The 17,373-nt window shown below is 47.1% G+C and overlaps 1 protein-coding gene across 1 annotated transcript in view; it reads left to right on the top strand.

The window, feature by feature from the left end:
• LOC118076247 (neurexin-2) overlaps positions 1 to 17,373 on the top strand; it is a 159,337-nt gene that overhangs the window by 92,977 nt on the left and 48,987 nt on the right. The window contains exons 3-4 of the mRNA XM_060269842.1: positions 9,039 to 9,277; positions 16,075 to 16,119. Coding sequence (XP_060125825.1) covers positions 9,039 to 9,277; positions 16,075 to 16,119 — 284 coding nt within the window. The remainder of the gene's footprint in view (positions 1 to 9,038; positions 9,278 to 16,074; positions 16,120 to 17,373) is intronic.

Below are 17,373 nucleotides of genomic sequence, written 5' to 3'. Positions count from 1 at the left end.
CCGCCCCCAATAAATGGAACACAAAAACAGAAGTAAAATTATTGATTGTCACATTCCCTTTAATGCCTAAGAGAAGAAGTACATCTTTGTATGTTGCAAAAATGATGTTAATGTTGGCAGCAGGTGGATCTCCCTGGGGAGAACATCCCTGCCCCTCCCAAATCCTCTCTGAAGCTGTTACCGGGGTACTTGCATTTCAAAAGAAGCTCTCTCTGTCACCTGCAGAGGCTTGTCTTGAAAAGCAAGTAGCAACTTCAGAGAGGAAATCTTTTGTCCGAGCAATGATGACAGGAAGAGAAAAAGTTAAACTCCCCCCCCCCAATAGCTCCAAGGCTGCTCCAATAAACCCATCTTTGAATCTATGAATATTAATTTACTGACAGGCTCAGGGTCTGCCTTCCTTGCTCCTTTCCTGCTTCGTAGATGGAAGGGTCTCTTTCACACTGCTGTGACACACCCACTTCCCAATCTGAATTACAGTGGTACCTCTGGTTAAGAACTTAATTCGTTCCGGAGGTCCGTTCTTAACCTGAAACTGTTCTTAACCTGGAGCACCACTTTAGCTAATGGGGCCTCCTCCTGCTGCCGCGCCACCAGAGCACAATTTCTGTTCTCATCCTGAAGCAAAGTTCTTAACCTGAGGTACTATTTCTGGGTTAGCAGAGTTTGTAACCTGAAGCGTTTGTAACCCGAGGTACCAGAGGCTACAGACCAGGCTAGTCAATAAGGACTTATCCTCACTTCCTCTTGTCCCACTAATTCTGCTTCCCTCCAAAAAAAAACCCCACATTCTTTACCGTAGTTAGTGCTTAATTGGACAATTCAGGTTTGCCCCAGATTACCATTTTGTTTTGCTAAAGAGCAGGTTTTCCCTTGGAAAGGAGCAGGGCAAAGGGAAATCTGCTCCGACCTATGCTTTCTAGGCATGGCACAAGTGGGATGAGCATCAAGTCAATACAAATAATGCCACATTCAGTTTCAGACCCCAGGGCTTAAGCCTGCATGCATCACCCTCATTGTGGAACTGTGGAGACAGATTGTATTCTGCATATGTTCAGAGGCACTATCTTTTTCTGTGGTGTTTACTTCCAAGTAGACCTCATCTTCAGGGCAGTCTCGAGCAGGTTGGGCGCCCTGGCACTGAGGCGCGGAGATCACTCTGGTGCCCTCGCAGCGCGCAGCATGGCTTCCGCGCGGCTTCACCGCGTAGCGCCCCGCCTGCCAGCCCGGTGCCCTGGCACCCCGCAACACCAGGACTATACCTAGAGCTGGCCCTGCTCATCTTGGCCTTCTCCGTGCTTGCAATCTTCTCTTGCTATTCTCTTTCCAATCTTCTCTTGCAATCTTCTCTTTCCTTAATGTCCAACCTACCTGTACAAACAACACCCGTAGCAAATACTTTCGGTGGGCACAAATACTGCATAGTATAGGATCAGAGAGGTTAGCCTCACAAATCAAGGTGCTTTGCAATAGAGTGGAGCTTGTGTGGGAGGTGCAATCCCCCAATAGTGTCTCATACCAAATGTACACAAACTGTGAAAAAGACTCTATGAATTGAAAGAGGAGACACTATATGTACCTTTCCTTGCTTATTTGTTTGTTTTGTGTCACAAAAAACTTAAATCTTCATAAGTAAGTAAAGTAAACAAACAAACACAAAGCTGCATGCCCCCCCCCGGCCCCGCATTGTGGGAGATCTCAGGTTGTCCCTCTTAAACCAGTCATTAGGCCATTCATTTTTACACACCCAGCCCCACTGCCTCTGTCGTCTTCCTCCCCAGCACATCTTGTTTTTTCCTCCTGCCTGTCGCTTCCCTCCTCCTCCTGCACTCCGTCCTGGGGTTTGTGTGTCTGTGTCTTTTGAATTGAGCCAGGAAGGTCAGCATTTGGGGCGTGGATGGGATTTAGAGGGATGGCGGCAACCCAAGGTCACTGAGCTGGGGAAGAGAAAAGTGCTTACCGTAGCAAGTTGGGAGCCAGCCGGAATAAGGGCTGCCGCCTCGGGTTAGCAGCAAATTAATAGCATCCCCAACTCCAGCCAGGCTGGAACGGACCTGGGGACAGTTTATCTCACGCCAGGACAGCCCCCCTGACCCAGCAGTTTTGAAGCTCCTCTATTGGGGAGGAGAGAAGGGAAGGGCACGGAGATGTTTCCTCTTCTGATGCACCAAAGGGACTGGCAGGACCCCTCTGTTCAGGGGCCTTTTTTATTGGAAGGGGCTTCTGAAAGGCCACTCCACCGCAAAGAACTCAAGACAGTTGCGGGATAGAGACAAAGGGGCATTTAACAGAGTGTCAGAGCCCTACTCTAAAGAGGAGAGTGCCTCTGGGAATATACCAAGATCCTCCCTCTCTCCACAAAAGAGCCATAACCAAAGATATTGCATCTGGGAATGAGGAGCACCCTGGTCTGTAGGATCAAAGGCAGAGTGGCTGTTTAGACCAGGCATCCCCAAACTGCGGCCCTCCAGATGTTTTGGCCTACAACTCCCATGATCCCTAGCTAACAGGACCAGTTGTCAGGGAGGATGGGAATTGTAGTCCAAAACATCTGGAGGGCCGAAGTTTGGGGATGCCTGGTTTTTAGACCATGTAAGCATAACAGCTTCTCTTGACCACCCCTGCTTCTTCAACACAGGCCACATACAGTAGATCTTACAGACATAATGCTATGTGCAGCCCAGTTCAAAAATTCCTCCCGCTATGTATAGACTCTACAAAGGTTAAGGAGAAGGGCTGTAGCTCAGTGGGTAGAACATTTGGTTTGCATGCTGAAGGTCCCAGGTTCAATCCCTGCTGGCATCTCCAGGTAGGACTGGGAGTTGTTCCCTACTTGAAACCCTGGGGAGCTGCTGCCAGTCAGTGTAGACAGTGCTGAGCTAGATGGACCAATGGTCCAACTCAGTATAAGACCACTTCCTATATTTCTATTTTATGCATCATATATAAAGCTAAATTCATTTTCACTTTCTTAAAGGGATTAAAAGGGTCAAGAAGGGGCAAATTATGTGCTACGGAGTTCATTGCTATAATTCTGCTGTTCTGCAGTTCGTCATGCAATACTGAGAACTGCACTCATTTTCTGAGTATGTATTTAGCATACTTAGTAGAACAGCCTTCATCAACCTGTTGCCCTCAAGGTGTCTTAGGCTACAACTCCAGCCAGCACTGATGGGAAGTGCAGTCCAAAACATATGGAGAGCACCAGGTTAGTGAAGGCTGTGCTAGAATCTGCAGCAGTTCTGACCCAGGTTTTATTTGCGGCTCAAGCGGTACCTCTCTCTCCTTCTCTCAAAGCTCTGCACAAGCTGGACGTGCTCTGGCAGCCGTGAAAGGGTCTGGCAGGCCTCCGCTTGAGTACTTCTTTCATACTAAAGTTGTTGTGATAAAACCATCCTTTGCGGTGACCACTTCTCTGCATTTTCCTGAGTCCCTGCAGAATTTTACAGGTAGCAGTTATCAATCTGCAAACCTTTGTTGTATTTTACTGTTGCTACAACAACACTAATGTAGAAGCGTGATTATGGCTAGTAATAGATAAATGTTGCCGTGTTAAAGATATTAAGAAAAGAAAGAGATTTAAAAGAAAAGAATGTGCTAACTCAGGAAGTTCAAGGCTGCTTTTTGTTCCTGTGGATGTGCATAAGCCCACAAACTGTAGCAGACCTTGGTAGCCAACTTTTCTTTTCTATTAGTCAGCTATAGGTGATGTTTTAAGAATTCCAGGGAATATATTCCACGTGATTTTTATAGTATTGCTGAATGCCTGTCCAAGCCCTTTGGCTAAGCATTATAAACTTGATTTGATTTGGAAAATAATCTGTGAAATCCAACACCACCATGATTCTGCTGCAAGAGTATTATTTGAATTTTAAAAACTGATTTCTGTTTCACCAGACTGAAAACGAGCAGTAATGATGCAGATGAAATTTGTGTATCAATAAACAGGTTTTATCTAGTTAAAAGAACACATTGGTTGTTGTTAGTTTTTTTAAGGTTTTAATTTTCTAGTTTTCTTACATTTTCCTGCATTGCAGGGAATTGGACTAGATGACCCTTGGAATACCCTTCAATTCTACGATTCTGTTATTCTAGCTCAGTATTCAAAATGTGGGGAAAGCTGCTGCGGTACAGGGGCTAATCTGTCCTCTGTTTTACCTCCCTATCCAAAAATGTTTCTTACAAAATTGAAGAAGATATTGCAGAGTCCCACCCACCCACCCAAGAATTCCTGTGGCAACTTCCCGTGGCAGTGCTTTTGTGCTGTAGATTTCATAAACTGCAGTCTACTTCTCAGTGTTTTCTATTGAACCTCTCTGTCCATAGATTTTGGTAAAGCTATATTATGGAGTTTTTTAATTATTATTTTGAATGCATGATGAAAAACTAGATTTTTGGTGTATAAGATCCTTCATTTACATTTTTTTGGAATGAGTAATGGTCTCTATTAAGATGTGAAATGGGGTGGGAATCTGTGATCTAATTAAAATGGTTTCTAACTTCCATCTATTCTACAAACTTGAATATTGATTCTTTATCACCTCTTATAATATTGCAGTCCTGTGTATGCATTTACATCGGAGTAAACTTTGCTGAATTCGATGGGACTGACTTCTGAATGAGTGTGGATGGGATCATCAGGTTGTAAAACTCACTGAACATTTGCTTATGAAAAGTTTTTCCACCAGCTGTAATGCAGCTTAATGACAAGCTGCTGCTCAAAGAGCAAATTACCCTTTCAGGATGCTTGCTCTGTTCCTTTGAAGTGTTGAGCTGCTAGCCTGAGCTAGGAGCCCCATCCAAAGAGATTCCTAGCTTCTTTCTTTTATTCTGATCTGCAAGTCTTCCCAGTCAGAGGTCAGGCTAAGCAAACACTTGCCAATTCCAACCTTGCAGACTGCTTGACTGCATGCACTGTGAGGGACTGAATAGCAAAAGCATCAAGCTAAGCTCAGCTGCCTGCCCTCCCAGCCCCTGGTTTTTGTCTGGCATCCCTGCTCGCTCTTATTAGCAAAAATAAGACCACTGGCCTGTCCCAGCCTCAAATCCCCCAAAGCAACTTGCTCTGGTTTTTTGCATCTCAATAATAATAATAATGTAATATTTATACCCTGGCCACCCGGAATTTGTGCACCTCACTCAGACAGGAGTAAAGTTCAGTGCAGGCCGATTTCCCTGGGAAATTCCTGACATGTGGCAACTTTAGTTGAGGGTATTTGTCAGCACAGGCTTTTGACAGGATTCTCCTCCCCAGGATGGCTGGGGAGGCCAACACTGCTCCTTGTTTAGGGAGGCTTTTAATGTTTAATCGATTATTTTATTTTTCTGTTGGAAGCCGCCCAGAGTGGCTGGGGAAACCCAGCCAGATGGGTGGGGTATAAATGATAAATTTATTATTATTATTATTATTATTATTATTATTATTATTATTATTATTATTGCAGACCTAATATTGTGCCACCATCTGGGGGCAGGACCAACCCGAGTGAGCATAGAGTGTCAATAAAGAACCTGCTCCTCCCCTGGCACACCCCAGCTCTGCCCTATTTGGCCTGTGATGTCATGCCAATGTGGCCATTACAGCACCCTACCTGGGTGCAATGCCAGCTGGCAGATTTCTGCCGCACCAGCACCTCTTCCAACTCTGCTGGTGCAAAGGGATGGAGCAGTGATTCCATCTGAGTCCAGAAGGCAGAACTCTGAGTCCAGAAGGCAGAACTCAAGGAAAAGATGACAAGTGGGGCCTCCTACAGAATTTTGGCACCGTGCATCCCAGCTTTGTATTTAAACACTCGCTTGCTGAGCAGGAATTCCTCCAGGTGAGTGAGCTGGCTGCCAGAGGAAGGCTACAGTGGGAGAATGAGAAGGCTAGAGTGAAATACCCATTATCTAGAGATCTATTGGGTAGTGTTGGTTCCTTTAGAAGCCATTTTCTACTGCTCTTTCCTGGTGGAAAAGTGATGGCTAATTGCTGTTGCCCCACAGAAGGAAAGATGCAAGTGTCCACAATTTCTGTGTAGCTGTGATTGCAGAGTCATGTGTCAGTTGAAAAGCAAAAGCGGGAGTTCGTGACCTTCCTAACTTTCATCTTTTGTAAGCGTTCTAAAAATTACGTACTTTGCTAATGCCAATAATACAGATAAAGCCGATCACTATTATACTTCTGGGGGAAGACCATGGCTTAGAGAAAGTGGGTTACACCAGCCTGCAAGGTTGTTATATACATTTTGCTACAGGTAGGGGGAGTAGTGTATGACAACCTTGAAGTGTAGTACAACGTATGTATGTATGAATGTATGTATCTATAAAAAATTTCCTTCAGTAGCACCTTAAAGACCAACTAAGTTAGTTGGTCTTTAAGGTGCTACTGAAGGAATTTTTTTTATTTTTACTTCGACCCAGACCAACACGGCTACCTACCTGTAACCAGATGTATGTATGTATGTATGTATTTTTCTACCATAGTATCATAGAAATATATTTACAATAATAGAAAAGCATAACAAGGTAAAGGTAAAGGGACCCCTGACCATTAGGTCCAGTCATGACCGACTCTGGGGTTGCGGCACTCATCTCGCGTTATTGGCCAAGGGAGCCAGCCTACAGCTTCCAGGTCATGTGGCCAGCATGACAAAGCCGCTTCTGGCGAACCAGAGCAGCACACAGAAATGCTGTTTACCGTCCCGCTGTAGTGGTACCTATTTATCTACTTGCACTTTGACGTGCTTTCGAACTGCTAGGTTGGCAGGAGCTGGGACCGAGCAACGGGAGCTCACCCCATCGCGGGGATTCGAGCCGCCGACCTTCTGATCGGCAAGCCCTAGGCTCAGTGGTTTAGCCCACAGCGCCACCTGGGTAAACTGAGGTACCACTGTATTAATCCCCCAGTGCGAAACATTGCTACTGAGATCCTTGTGCTCAGTAAAGGTGGCAAAGCAGTGCCTTAGATCCCACATTGGTGTCTGTACACTCATATATGTACCCGTTCTCTCTCTCTCATTCTCTTTTTTTCTTTCTTTCTCTTCATGTCCACCCCACCAAGGGCCCAGCTGTCCTTCCTTGTTTCAGCCACAGCCCTCAATGCAGTAACAATTTGAGGGCTCCCTCCCCCATCCTGCCCCTCCATTTTCTCTTTCCCTTCTTCCTTCTTAAATAAACCCGCCTGGGCTTCAGGAGCAAATGACTTTCAGTGACACAATGATTGTGGGGCTGAAGGGAGCGGGAAAGACAGCAGAAATTGTTTCCCAGGCGGCAAAGGATGGCAAGTTAATTGGCAGGTGTCATGGGGAGAAGAGGGACATTTACTCTGTGCATATGGGGTGGGGGGGTGAGAAAGCATGTGTGCGTATTGAAGTGGGGGGGTGTTACTAATATCAGTTGGAAGACAGTGAAATCGCAGCTTTCTCATGCACGCACCCGGGTCGGAACTGAGTAAGTGTTTGGGGGGGGGAGAGGCGTCTGGAGCGCAAGGCTTAGCTGTGGACCCAGCTGGCTTCAGGGAGGGTGGGGCAGGGGTTGCTTGACTCCCCAGAAGGGTTTATTTTGAGCATGGGAGAGGGGAGCTCTGTAAAAGTCTGGTAACTCAGTTATACCTGCTACTGTCATCCTCACCCAATTTTTCTTATGGTTGCTGTTGGATGCCCTGTGGCTAAAGTGGGAACATTTGAAGGCACCCCCCTTTTTGAAGGACTATCTCCACCCAGATGAAAGATAACAAGCCCTTAGAGGTCAGCAACCTTTTACAGCCGTGGGCCGGTCCACCGTCCCTCAGACCATGTGGAGGGCTGGACTATATTTTGGGGGGGAAATATGAATGAATTCCTATGCCCCACAAATAACCCAGAGATGCATTTTAAATAAAATTTTACATTCTACTCATGTAAAAACACACTGATTCCTGGACCGTCCGGGGGCCGGATTGAGAAGGCAATTGGGCCGCATCCGGCCCACAGGCCTTAGGTTGCCTACCCTTGCCTTAGAGAGAGTGAGGAGGGCTAGAAAGACCCCCTCACTAAGGTTTGTTCCCCACTACAGTGACACAGATTGCATTTCTGTTTAAATTTACCACAATTATTTCTACATTTGCATCTACGCCTATAGCGTATTCAAATATGTGTCATCCTTTATGGTGATGGGTATGTAAGTAGCTACCCTAAATCAAAATATTTGGTCGGGAGCGGGGAGAGAGCCCTTGGGAAAGACCAGACGAACATTACCAAGAAGAAAATTGTTATGTTGCTTTTGTTTTTGAAGTTGTGGGCGCTGCAGGGGGAAGAGGGAAGTTATTCCAATGCCCTTGCTGTGGTCTCAGCACAAAAGGTGGTGGTGGGGCTCTCCTATGACTGTTATTTTATTTTAAACCCCCCCCCCCACACACACACGGTGCAATGGTGTACAGTAATGGCAAATAGGAGTAGGACCAGAGCTTAAGTCCTCACTCACCCATGAAGCTCATTGGGTGACCTTGGGCCAGCCACTCATTCCCTCAGCCCAGCCTACCTCTCAGGGTTATTCAGAGAATAAAATGGGGGCCAGGAAAGAACCATGTATATGCCACTTTCAGCTCATTGGAGGAAAGATGGGGTGTAAATCCACCAGGAGTAACTTGCATGATCCTAAAAACGTTTGGGTTTGCTGCTAACCACCAGCTTTTCTAACTGAATTTTAAGAATAAATCACTCTCGGGCTTGAAGTATGCAAGAAATGCCACAGCATCTGCCAGGTTTTTTAATCTGCAAGCATCGTCTGCACAGGCCTCCCGCTGTCCGTCAGTCTCCTAATGCCAGTGGCCCAGTGGTTTCACTGTTGCGTTCTGTGCAGTGCACTGAGAGGGCTGCATGTGCAAGGAGAGGAGCTGTTGCTACAACAGGAAGCCCTGAAGGAGGCTGTTCTCACATGCATTGTGTGCACAGTGCCGCTCACTCTTTGCCCCTGGCACCTTCTCTCTCTCGGTCTCGCCTCCTCCTCCCCTGCAGGGAAAGAAGAGTTTGTGGCGACGTTCAAGGGGAACGAGTTCTTCTGCTACGACCTGTCCCACAACCCCATCCAGAGCAGCACCGACGAGATCACCCTCTCCTTCCGCACCCTGCAGCGCAACGGCCTGATGCTCCACACTGGAAAGTCGGCGGACTACGTCAACCTGTCGCTCAAGAGCGGAGCTGTCTGGCTGGTCATCAACTTGGGCTCGGGGGCGTTCGAGGCACTGGTGGAGCCCGTCAATGGCAAGTTCAACGACAACAATTGGCACGACATCCGCGTAACCAGGAACCTGCGCCAGGTGAGCTGCTGCTGCTACCTGCGTGGCTTCATGCTGAGGGAGGTGGGCAAGTGTGTGTGTGTGTGGGATAGAGGCCCAGGGCTCTAAGATGCAGCACACTCTCTAGGGTGAGAACAGCACTTTGGGTTGTTCTAGCCAAGACACCATAAACCAGACACCACCAAGAGGACGGGTCTTGAGTCTAATCCAGGCATCCCCAAACTGTGGCCCTCCAGATGTTTTGGCCTTCAACTCCCATGATCCCTAGCTAACAGGACCAGTGGTCAGGGAAGATGAGAATTGTAGTCCAAAACATCTGGCGGGCCGAAGTTTGGGGGTGCCTGGTCTAATCCCTCCTTTCTGCAAGAGATTGAGTTATCCCTTCTTTTGGGGAGGGAGGGAGAATCTTGCAGAGGAGGGTCTCACAAGGGTGGTTCACAGATTAATAATAATAAAGACAACCCCTCCCATCAGGCTTAAAATTTAAAAGATATGACATGGAAGGAAAGGGGTCTGGAAGGGTGGGGAGCAAATTCAAGCACTGTTTCTTAGTTTACAGAGCTTCTCCGGCTGCTCTCTGGGGCCAGCTTGGCCGCCTCCTTGCCATGATGTTCTTCCCGTGAGATGAGCGCCACAACCTCAGAGTCGGTCACGACTGGACCTAATGGTCAGGGGTCCCTTTACCTTTACATGTGCCACAGCTGGGGTCTGGTGCCAAAAGCAGGGTGTGTGGGCTTTGCTCAGCTAAGGGGATGCCATTCTTCTGCTGCAGCCCAGCAGAGCCCTCCCTACCATCTCCTTTTCCAGGCCAAGCCAGTGGCATCCAACCTGCTCTTCCACCCTCTGTGCTTCCCTTGGCTGCCCAGTACCAAGGACACCTCTCATTTTTAGGAGGTTGTCCTTCCCAAAACAACTCCTCTTTTTCCATCTTGCCCCCCTCTGCAGAGCTGTTTCCCCTTCTGGCCACCTTCCTTTGCAGCAAGGAACTTCTGGTGGGTGAAGGGGAAAATTTGGTGCCTTCCCTCCATTGCCACGGCTACGACCTTCACTCAAGTCTGTTGTTGTTTAGTCGTTTAGTCGTGTCCGACTCTTCGTGACCCCATGGACCATAGCACGCCAGGCACTCCTGTCTTGCACTGCCTCCCGCAGTTTGGTCAAACTCATGTTCGTAGCTTCGAGAACACTATCCAACCATCTTGTCCTCTGTCGTCCCCTTCTCCTAGTGCCCTCAATCTTTCCCAACATCAGGGTCTTTTCCAAGGATTCTTCTCTTCTCATGAGGTGGCCAAAGTATTGGAGCCTCAGCTTCACGATCCGTCCTTCCAGGGAGCACTCAGGGCTGATTTCCTTAAGAATGGATAGGTTTGATCTTCTTGCAGTCCATGGGACTCTCAAGAGTCTCCTCCAGCACCATAATTCAAAAGCATCAATTCTTCGGCGATCAGCCTTCTTTATGGTCCAACTCTCACTTCCATACATCACTACTGGGAAAACCATAGCTTTAACTATACGGACCTTTGTCGGCAAGGTGATGTCTCTGCTTTTTAAGATGCTGTCTAGGTTTGTCATTGCTTTTCTCCCAAGAAGCAGGCGTCTTTTAATTTCGTGACTGCTGTCACCATCTGCAGTGATCAAGGAGCCCAAGAAAGTAAAATCTCTCACTGCCTCCATTTCTTCCCCTTCTATTTGCCAGGAGGTGATGGGACCAGTGGCCATGATCTTGGTTTTTTTGATGTTGAGCTTCAGACCATATTTTGCGCTCTCCTCTTTCACCCTCATTAAAAGGTTCTTTAATTCCTCCTCGCTTTCTGCCATCAAGGTTGTGTCATCTGCATATCTGAGGTTGTTGATATTTCTTCCAGCAATCTTAATTCCGGCTTGGGATTCATCTAGTCCAGCCTTTCGCATGATGAATTCTGCATATAAGTTAAATAAGCAGGGAGACAATATACAACCTTGTCGTACTCCTTTCCCAATTTTGAACCAATCAGTTGTTCCATATCCAGTTCTAACTGTAGCTTCTTGTCCCACATAGAGATTTCTCAGGAGACAGATGAGGTGATCAGGCACTCCCATTTCTTTAAGAACTTGCCATAGTTTGCTGTGGTCGACACAGTCAAAGGCTTTTGCATAGTCAATGAAGCAGAAGTAGACGTTTTTCTGGAACTCTCTAGCTTTCTCCATAATCCAGCGCATGTTTGCTATTTGGTCTCTGGTTCCTCTGCCCTTTCGAAATCCAGCTTGCACTTCTGGGAGTTCTCGGTCCACATACTGCCTAAGCCTGCCTTGTAGAATTTTAAGCATAACCTTGCTAGCGTGTGAAATGAGCGCAATTGTGCGGTAGTTGGAGCATTCTTTGGCACTGCCCTTCTTTGGAATTGGGATGTAGACTGATCTTCTCCAATCCTCTGGCCATTGCTGAGTTTTCCAAACTTGCTGGCATATTGGGTGTAGCACCTTAACAGCATCATCTTTTAAAATTTTAAACAGTTCAGCTGGAATATCATCACTTCCACTGGCCTTGTTATTAGCAATGCTTTCTAAGGCCCATTTGACTTCACTCTCCAAGATGTCTGGCTCAAGGTCAGCAACCACACTACCTGAGGTGTACGAGACCTCCATATCTTTCTGGTATAATTCCTCTGTGTATTCTTGCCACCTCTTCTTGATGTCTTCTGCTTCTGTTAGGTCCTTACCACTTTTGTCCTTGATTATGGTAATCTTTGTACGAAATGTTCCTTTCATATCTCCAATTTTCTTGAACAGATCTCTGGTTTTCCCCATTCTATTGTTTTCCTCTATTTCTTTGCATTGCTCATTTAAGAAGACCCTCTTGTCTCTCCTTGCTGTTTTTTGGAAATCTGCATTCAGTTTCCTGTATCTTTCCCTATCTCCCTTGCATTTTGCTTGCCTCCTCTCCTCCGCTATTTGTAAGGCCTCGTTGGACAGCCATTTTGCTTTCTTGCATTTCCTTTTCCTTGGGATGGTTTTCATTGCTGCCTCCTGTATAATGTTACGAGCCTCCATCCATAGTTCTTCAGGCACTCTGTCCACCAAATCTAAATCCTTAAACCTGTTCCTCACTTCCACTGTGTATTCATAAGGGATTTGATTCAGATTGTATCTTACTGGCCCAGTGGTTTTTCCTACTTTCTTCAGTTTAAGCTGGAATTTTGCTATAAGAAGCTGATGATCTGAGTTACAGTCAGCTCCAGGTCTTGTTTTTGCTGACTGTATGGAGCTTCTCCATCTTTGGCTGCAGAGAATATAATCAATCTGATTTCGATGCTGTCCATTTGGTGATATCCATGTGTAGAGTCGTCTCTTGTGTTGTTGGAATAGAGTGTTTGTGATGACCAGCTTGTTCTCTTGACAGAACTCTATTAGCCTTTGCCCTGCTTCATTTTGAACTCCAAGGCCAAACTTGCCAGTTGTTCCTTTTATCTCTTGATTCCCTACTTTAGCATTCCAGTCCCCAGTAATGAGAAGAACATCCTTCTTTGGTGTCATTTCTAGAAGGTGTTGTAGGTCTTCATAGAATTGGTCAATTTCACTTTCTTCAGCACCGGTAGTTGGTGCATAAACTTGGATTACTGTGATGTTAAAAGGTCTGCCTTGGATTCGTATCGAGATCATTCTGTCATTTTTGAGATTGCATCCCATTACAGCTTTTGCCACTCTTTTGTTGACTATGAGGGCCACTCCATTTCTGCTACAGGATTCCTGCCCACAGTAGTAGATATGATAGTCATCCGAACTGAATTCGCCCATTCCCTTCCATTTTAGTTCACTGATGCCCAGGATGTCGATATTTATTCTTGTCATCTCATTTTTGACCACATGCAGCTTACCTCCACTCATAGTTCTTACATTCCAGGTTCCTATGCAATATTTTTCTTTACAGCATCGGACTTTCCTTTCGCTTCCAGGCATATCCGCAACTGAGCGTCCTTTCGGCTTTGGCCCAGCCGCTTCATCAGCTCTGAATCTACTTGTACTTGTCCTCCGCTCTTCCTCAGTAGCATGTTGGACGCCTTCCGACCTGAGGGGCTCATCTTCCAGCGTCATAACTTTTATATGCCTGTTGTCTTTGTCCATGGAGTTTTCTTGGCAGGGATACTGGAGTGGCTTGCCAGTTCCTTCTCCAGGTGGATCACGTTTAGTCAAAACTCTCCACTATGACCTGTCCATCTTGGGTGGCCCTGCATGGCATAGCTCATAGCTTCTCTGAGTTATTCAAGCCCCTTCGCCACGACAAGGCATTGATCCATGAAGGGGTCACTCAAGTCTAGCAACTCCCAACTCACTACCTTTTCACCTCTGGAGCAGTGTGGTGCCTGCTGTAGCATAGTTGACCCCAAAGGGATATGAGGAAAGCCTTGCCCCCTCTGTTATGAGCTGTCTTGAGTGGATCCAAACAACACCTCCCATTCAGCTCTCTCCTGCCAGCAATGGGTTCCTTGGCATGGAGCCATAGCCTGATATGTGACAACATGTTCTTGATTTAAAACACTCTAATGCACGGATGGGGGACCGGTTTCAGGCCAAGGACTGCACCATGCCCACCACTGGCATGTGGCCCCCAGAAGCAGAAAAGGGTAGAGCAACAGATGGTGACCTTTACCTTTGTACATTAGGTCATGTTCCAGCCATGAAAAAGTCAGAGCCACCCCCCTTTATTCCCTCTTTTCCTCCACCCAGTCAAGCAAGAGGCAATATCAAAGGAAATATTTCAACCAGGCAAAAGCACTCAGGGAAGGTGAACTAGGGCAATAAGTGGTGTGGCCTGGAGAGAATCTTGAGGGCCAGATTACGAGGCTTGGAGGGCCACATTTGACCCTTGGGCCTGAAGATCCCCAGTCCTGTTATAAGAAGTTGGTGGCTGTGCAGTATCTTAAGGGGAGAACAGGTCAGTCTAGTTGAGCCCAGTTTGGTTGCACTGCAGAGCTGATTTATGAAAGGGCAAACATGAATTTTCTCCCCCCCCCCTCCTCTGCTTGGTGTCTGGACCACAGGGTGGTGTTCCCATACCCCATCTTGGCATTGTTCTATTTACAGGGTGTTGCTTTTCTGGCTGGATTTTTGGGGTGTTTCCCATGACTGGACAGTATGTTGAATATGGAGGGTTCTGTATGGGCTGGAAGACTGGTGCGGGAAGGAGAAAGCGGAGTCTTGTTCTGTGAATCCTAAGGGGCAACAAGTTATAAGGGGTCCTGTCCCCCCGCCTCTTGTTCTCCACCCTTTAGCCTGGAGAAGGGTGGGAAGAGGTGGGGACAAGCTAGCAGCTAAAAAGAAATGTTGGGATTTGGATGAATGGGGAGAAACGGTGGAAGGGGACACGGTGTGTCTGGATGTGAGTACAAGCGGACTTCTTGATTTCTGAAACTGGGGGGCATTGAATGCAAAATACTCATGCAAATGTCCAAGTTGCAAACACAGACAAAAACACCCACCTCATTTCAACATGTATTATGGCCACTCAGTGGTGAGTGAAGGGCACCCTGTAGTGTTCTCAGAAACACTCTCAATCATTTCACATGTTCCAGAGTGGTGGTGCTGGAAAACAGAGTGAACTCCAGCTCAGGCCAGGCTGTGGAAACCAAGATGTGGGAGAGACTGGATGGTGGTGGCAGTGGAGACCTAATGGGGTGGGAGGAGAGGGAGGGGGCTTGAGTGGAGCTGTTAAAGCAACCTGAAAGCTGGGGGTGTCCTGTCTGAGCAGGGGGGGGGGGAGAAAAAGATTGCTTCTGAATAGGGGTAGGGGGCCTTTCCACTGCTCTGTAGGCTGCCTGCGAGGGCATGCCTGCTTCCCGGCTAGTCGGGAAAGAACTGACGAAGGTTGTCCATGGGGTTCCTGGCTTTGGAGCAATAAGCCAGTGCACAGGGGCTACTGGAGGGCTTTGAATCTGCCCCCTTTGCTGTCTTTGGATTCACAGAACAGGGACCCCTCCCTCATTCTTTGACAGCTCCTGCTCTCTCTGTCTTTCTCTCTATCTCTCTGCTAATCCTCTTGATGGATTTCTTGTCTCCTTTTTTTTGCAAAGAAAGCATCGACTCAGCCTTGGTTTATGCCTGGGGAAGGGCATTCTGTCACTCCCATGGCATCTCTGGCTGCTCTCCTTCCTAAGAAGCACTTGGACCCTTAGGCCCCCCCAGACGCCCCCATCACCACCACACCACAGACACACAGGCCATCATGAGTGGGTCACGCCCAGCTGGGCCCACTGCCCTCTTCTTCCCCTCCTGCCCTTTCTCCCCTCTCCAAACTGGCCGCCTAGGAACTACTAATACTGCTAACATGGGCCGTGCTGTGTTCCTCCATCCTTCCACTCCCCCTCACCCTCACCCTCCCACCCCCCAAACCACCTTGTTAGAGATTGCCTTGGCAACTTTCGTTGTTGTGTGTTACTAACACGCTTCTGGGGTGGCGGGAGATTCGACTTCTCAGCCGGAGAAACCAGAACTAACCTTTGTGCCATCCACGGAATGTCGGTTGTTTCTTTTCCTTTTCCAGTCTTTCATTTTGTTCTGTTTTTTCCTTACTAACCAAGGCCTAGGAAGTTCCGGGGGTTTGGGGGTGAGTGTGGGGTGGTGAGGCTGGCGCTCTCGAGCGGCGGGGGAAGGGTTGTGTGGTTTAGTGTCTTTTATTTTGTTGGTCGCAGGAACTGGGGGGGGGGATTTATTTCTCTTTTTATTAAAAAAAAAGAATCTCCCTTGAAGTTTCATGGTTGGTCATTTTTTTCCCCTGTTTATCCCCCTCCCCCTCTCGTTGTTTTGGTTTTTCGTTTTTTCGTTGTTGGTTTTTTTTATGCATACAGCACGCAGGAATTGGACACGCTATGGTAAACAAACTGCATTACCTGGTAGATATCAGTCTAATTGTCTAATCATTTGGTTTGCCGTGGGTTTTACCTCTCTCCCTCCCTTCCTTATTTTTTTTAATTCATTAATTGGGTTTTGAAAATTATTGTTGTTTTGGAAAAAAAAATTCAAACACACTAGAACATGCACACACACAGAGAGAGTTTAATTTTAGATATTATTCCCCCCCCCCCCAAGAAGGTGACTTGCATTGGTATGAATTTAACAAGCAACCAAAGAACCACTGGCTGACTTGGAGTCTGGAAGTCGCTTCAGGCCCAAAGGTTGGCACATAATGCTAGGTGGCAAAAAGAAGCTTCAAATTGCCTGCAATCAAAATTGTTTATTTATCCCATTTTTTTAAATACATGCTGCCTTTCCTCCAAGCAGGTTAAGGCACTGTATATGGCCCTCCAACCCACATTTTATCCTCACAAGTAGGTTAGGCTGATAGAATCTTGCGTCATGGCAAGATTTTAATAATAATAATAATAATAATAATAATAATAATAATAATAATAATAATGGGATTTGAACTTGGGTTTCATTGGTTCTTGTTCAACACTCTTAACATATCCAAACTGAATTGTCAGAAAGCCTTGTTTGAGAGAAGTCCTGCCCTATCTCAGAGCGCAGTCAATCAACCTGCCTTGCATATATGCCTGTAAAAGTTGCTAGCCTCCCTTTCTGTTAACTAGCCTGCTGGGGACTGGCAGGGGAGGGTGTCGGGCATTTCCCGGCCTGCTTGCTCTCTGTTCTGGGCACGAAGGAGGGGGATAAGAAGATGCTCCTTCTCTGCTCCTCCCCTCCACCTGCTCTGCCAGCCAGAGAGCCCTTTGCCACTGACTGATTTACAAACAGTTCATACTTGCCTGTCAGACAGGGTAGTGCAAGGTAGGCATAAAAGAAGAAGTCTAGAGTAGGGTGGGGGTGCACAAAGCTAGTGGCTAGCAAGGGAAGGAAAGTTCCACTGGGGGAAAAAAAAACTCAGAGCCTCCAAGAAGGCAGGGAAAACATCCCCAGTCAATGATGTCTCCTTGCTATCTGGGGTATAAGTACAGGCCTCGAGCAGCACTCTTCCCCAACCTGCAGGGAGTGGGATCTAGATGTTACTAGGCTCCAACTTCCATGCCAGCTCCCGGGGCTGCTGTGAGTTGCAGCCCAACAAAACAGCAAGTGGAGGCCACCAGGTCCATCCCCCAGATTGGCGTCTTCATGGAGGGCTAGATGTCTCTCTCCAGCCTTCCTCCTCTGTA

Source organism: Zootoca vivipara, chromosome 17, assembly GCF_963506605.1.
Source record: "Zootoca vivipara chromosome 17, rZooViv1.1, whole genome shotgun sequence".
Lineage (NCBI taxonomy): Eukaryota > Metazoa > Chordata > Lepidosauria > Squamata > Lacertidae > Zootoca > Zootoca vivipara.
This window is presented reverse-complemented; position numbering and strand designations above follow the sequence as displayed.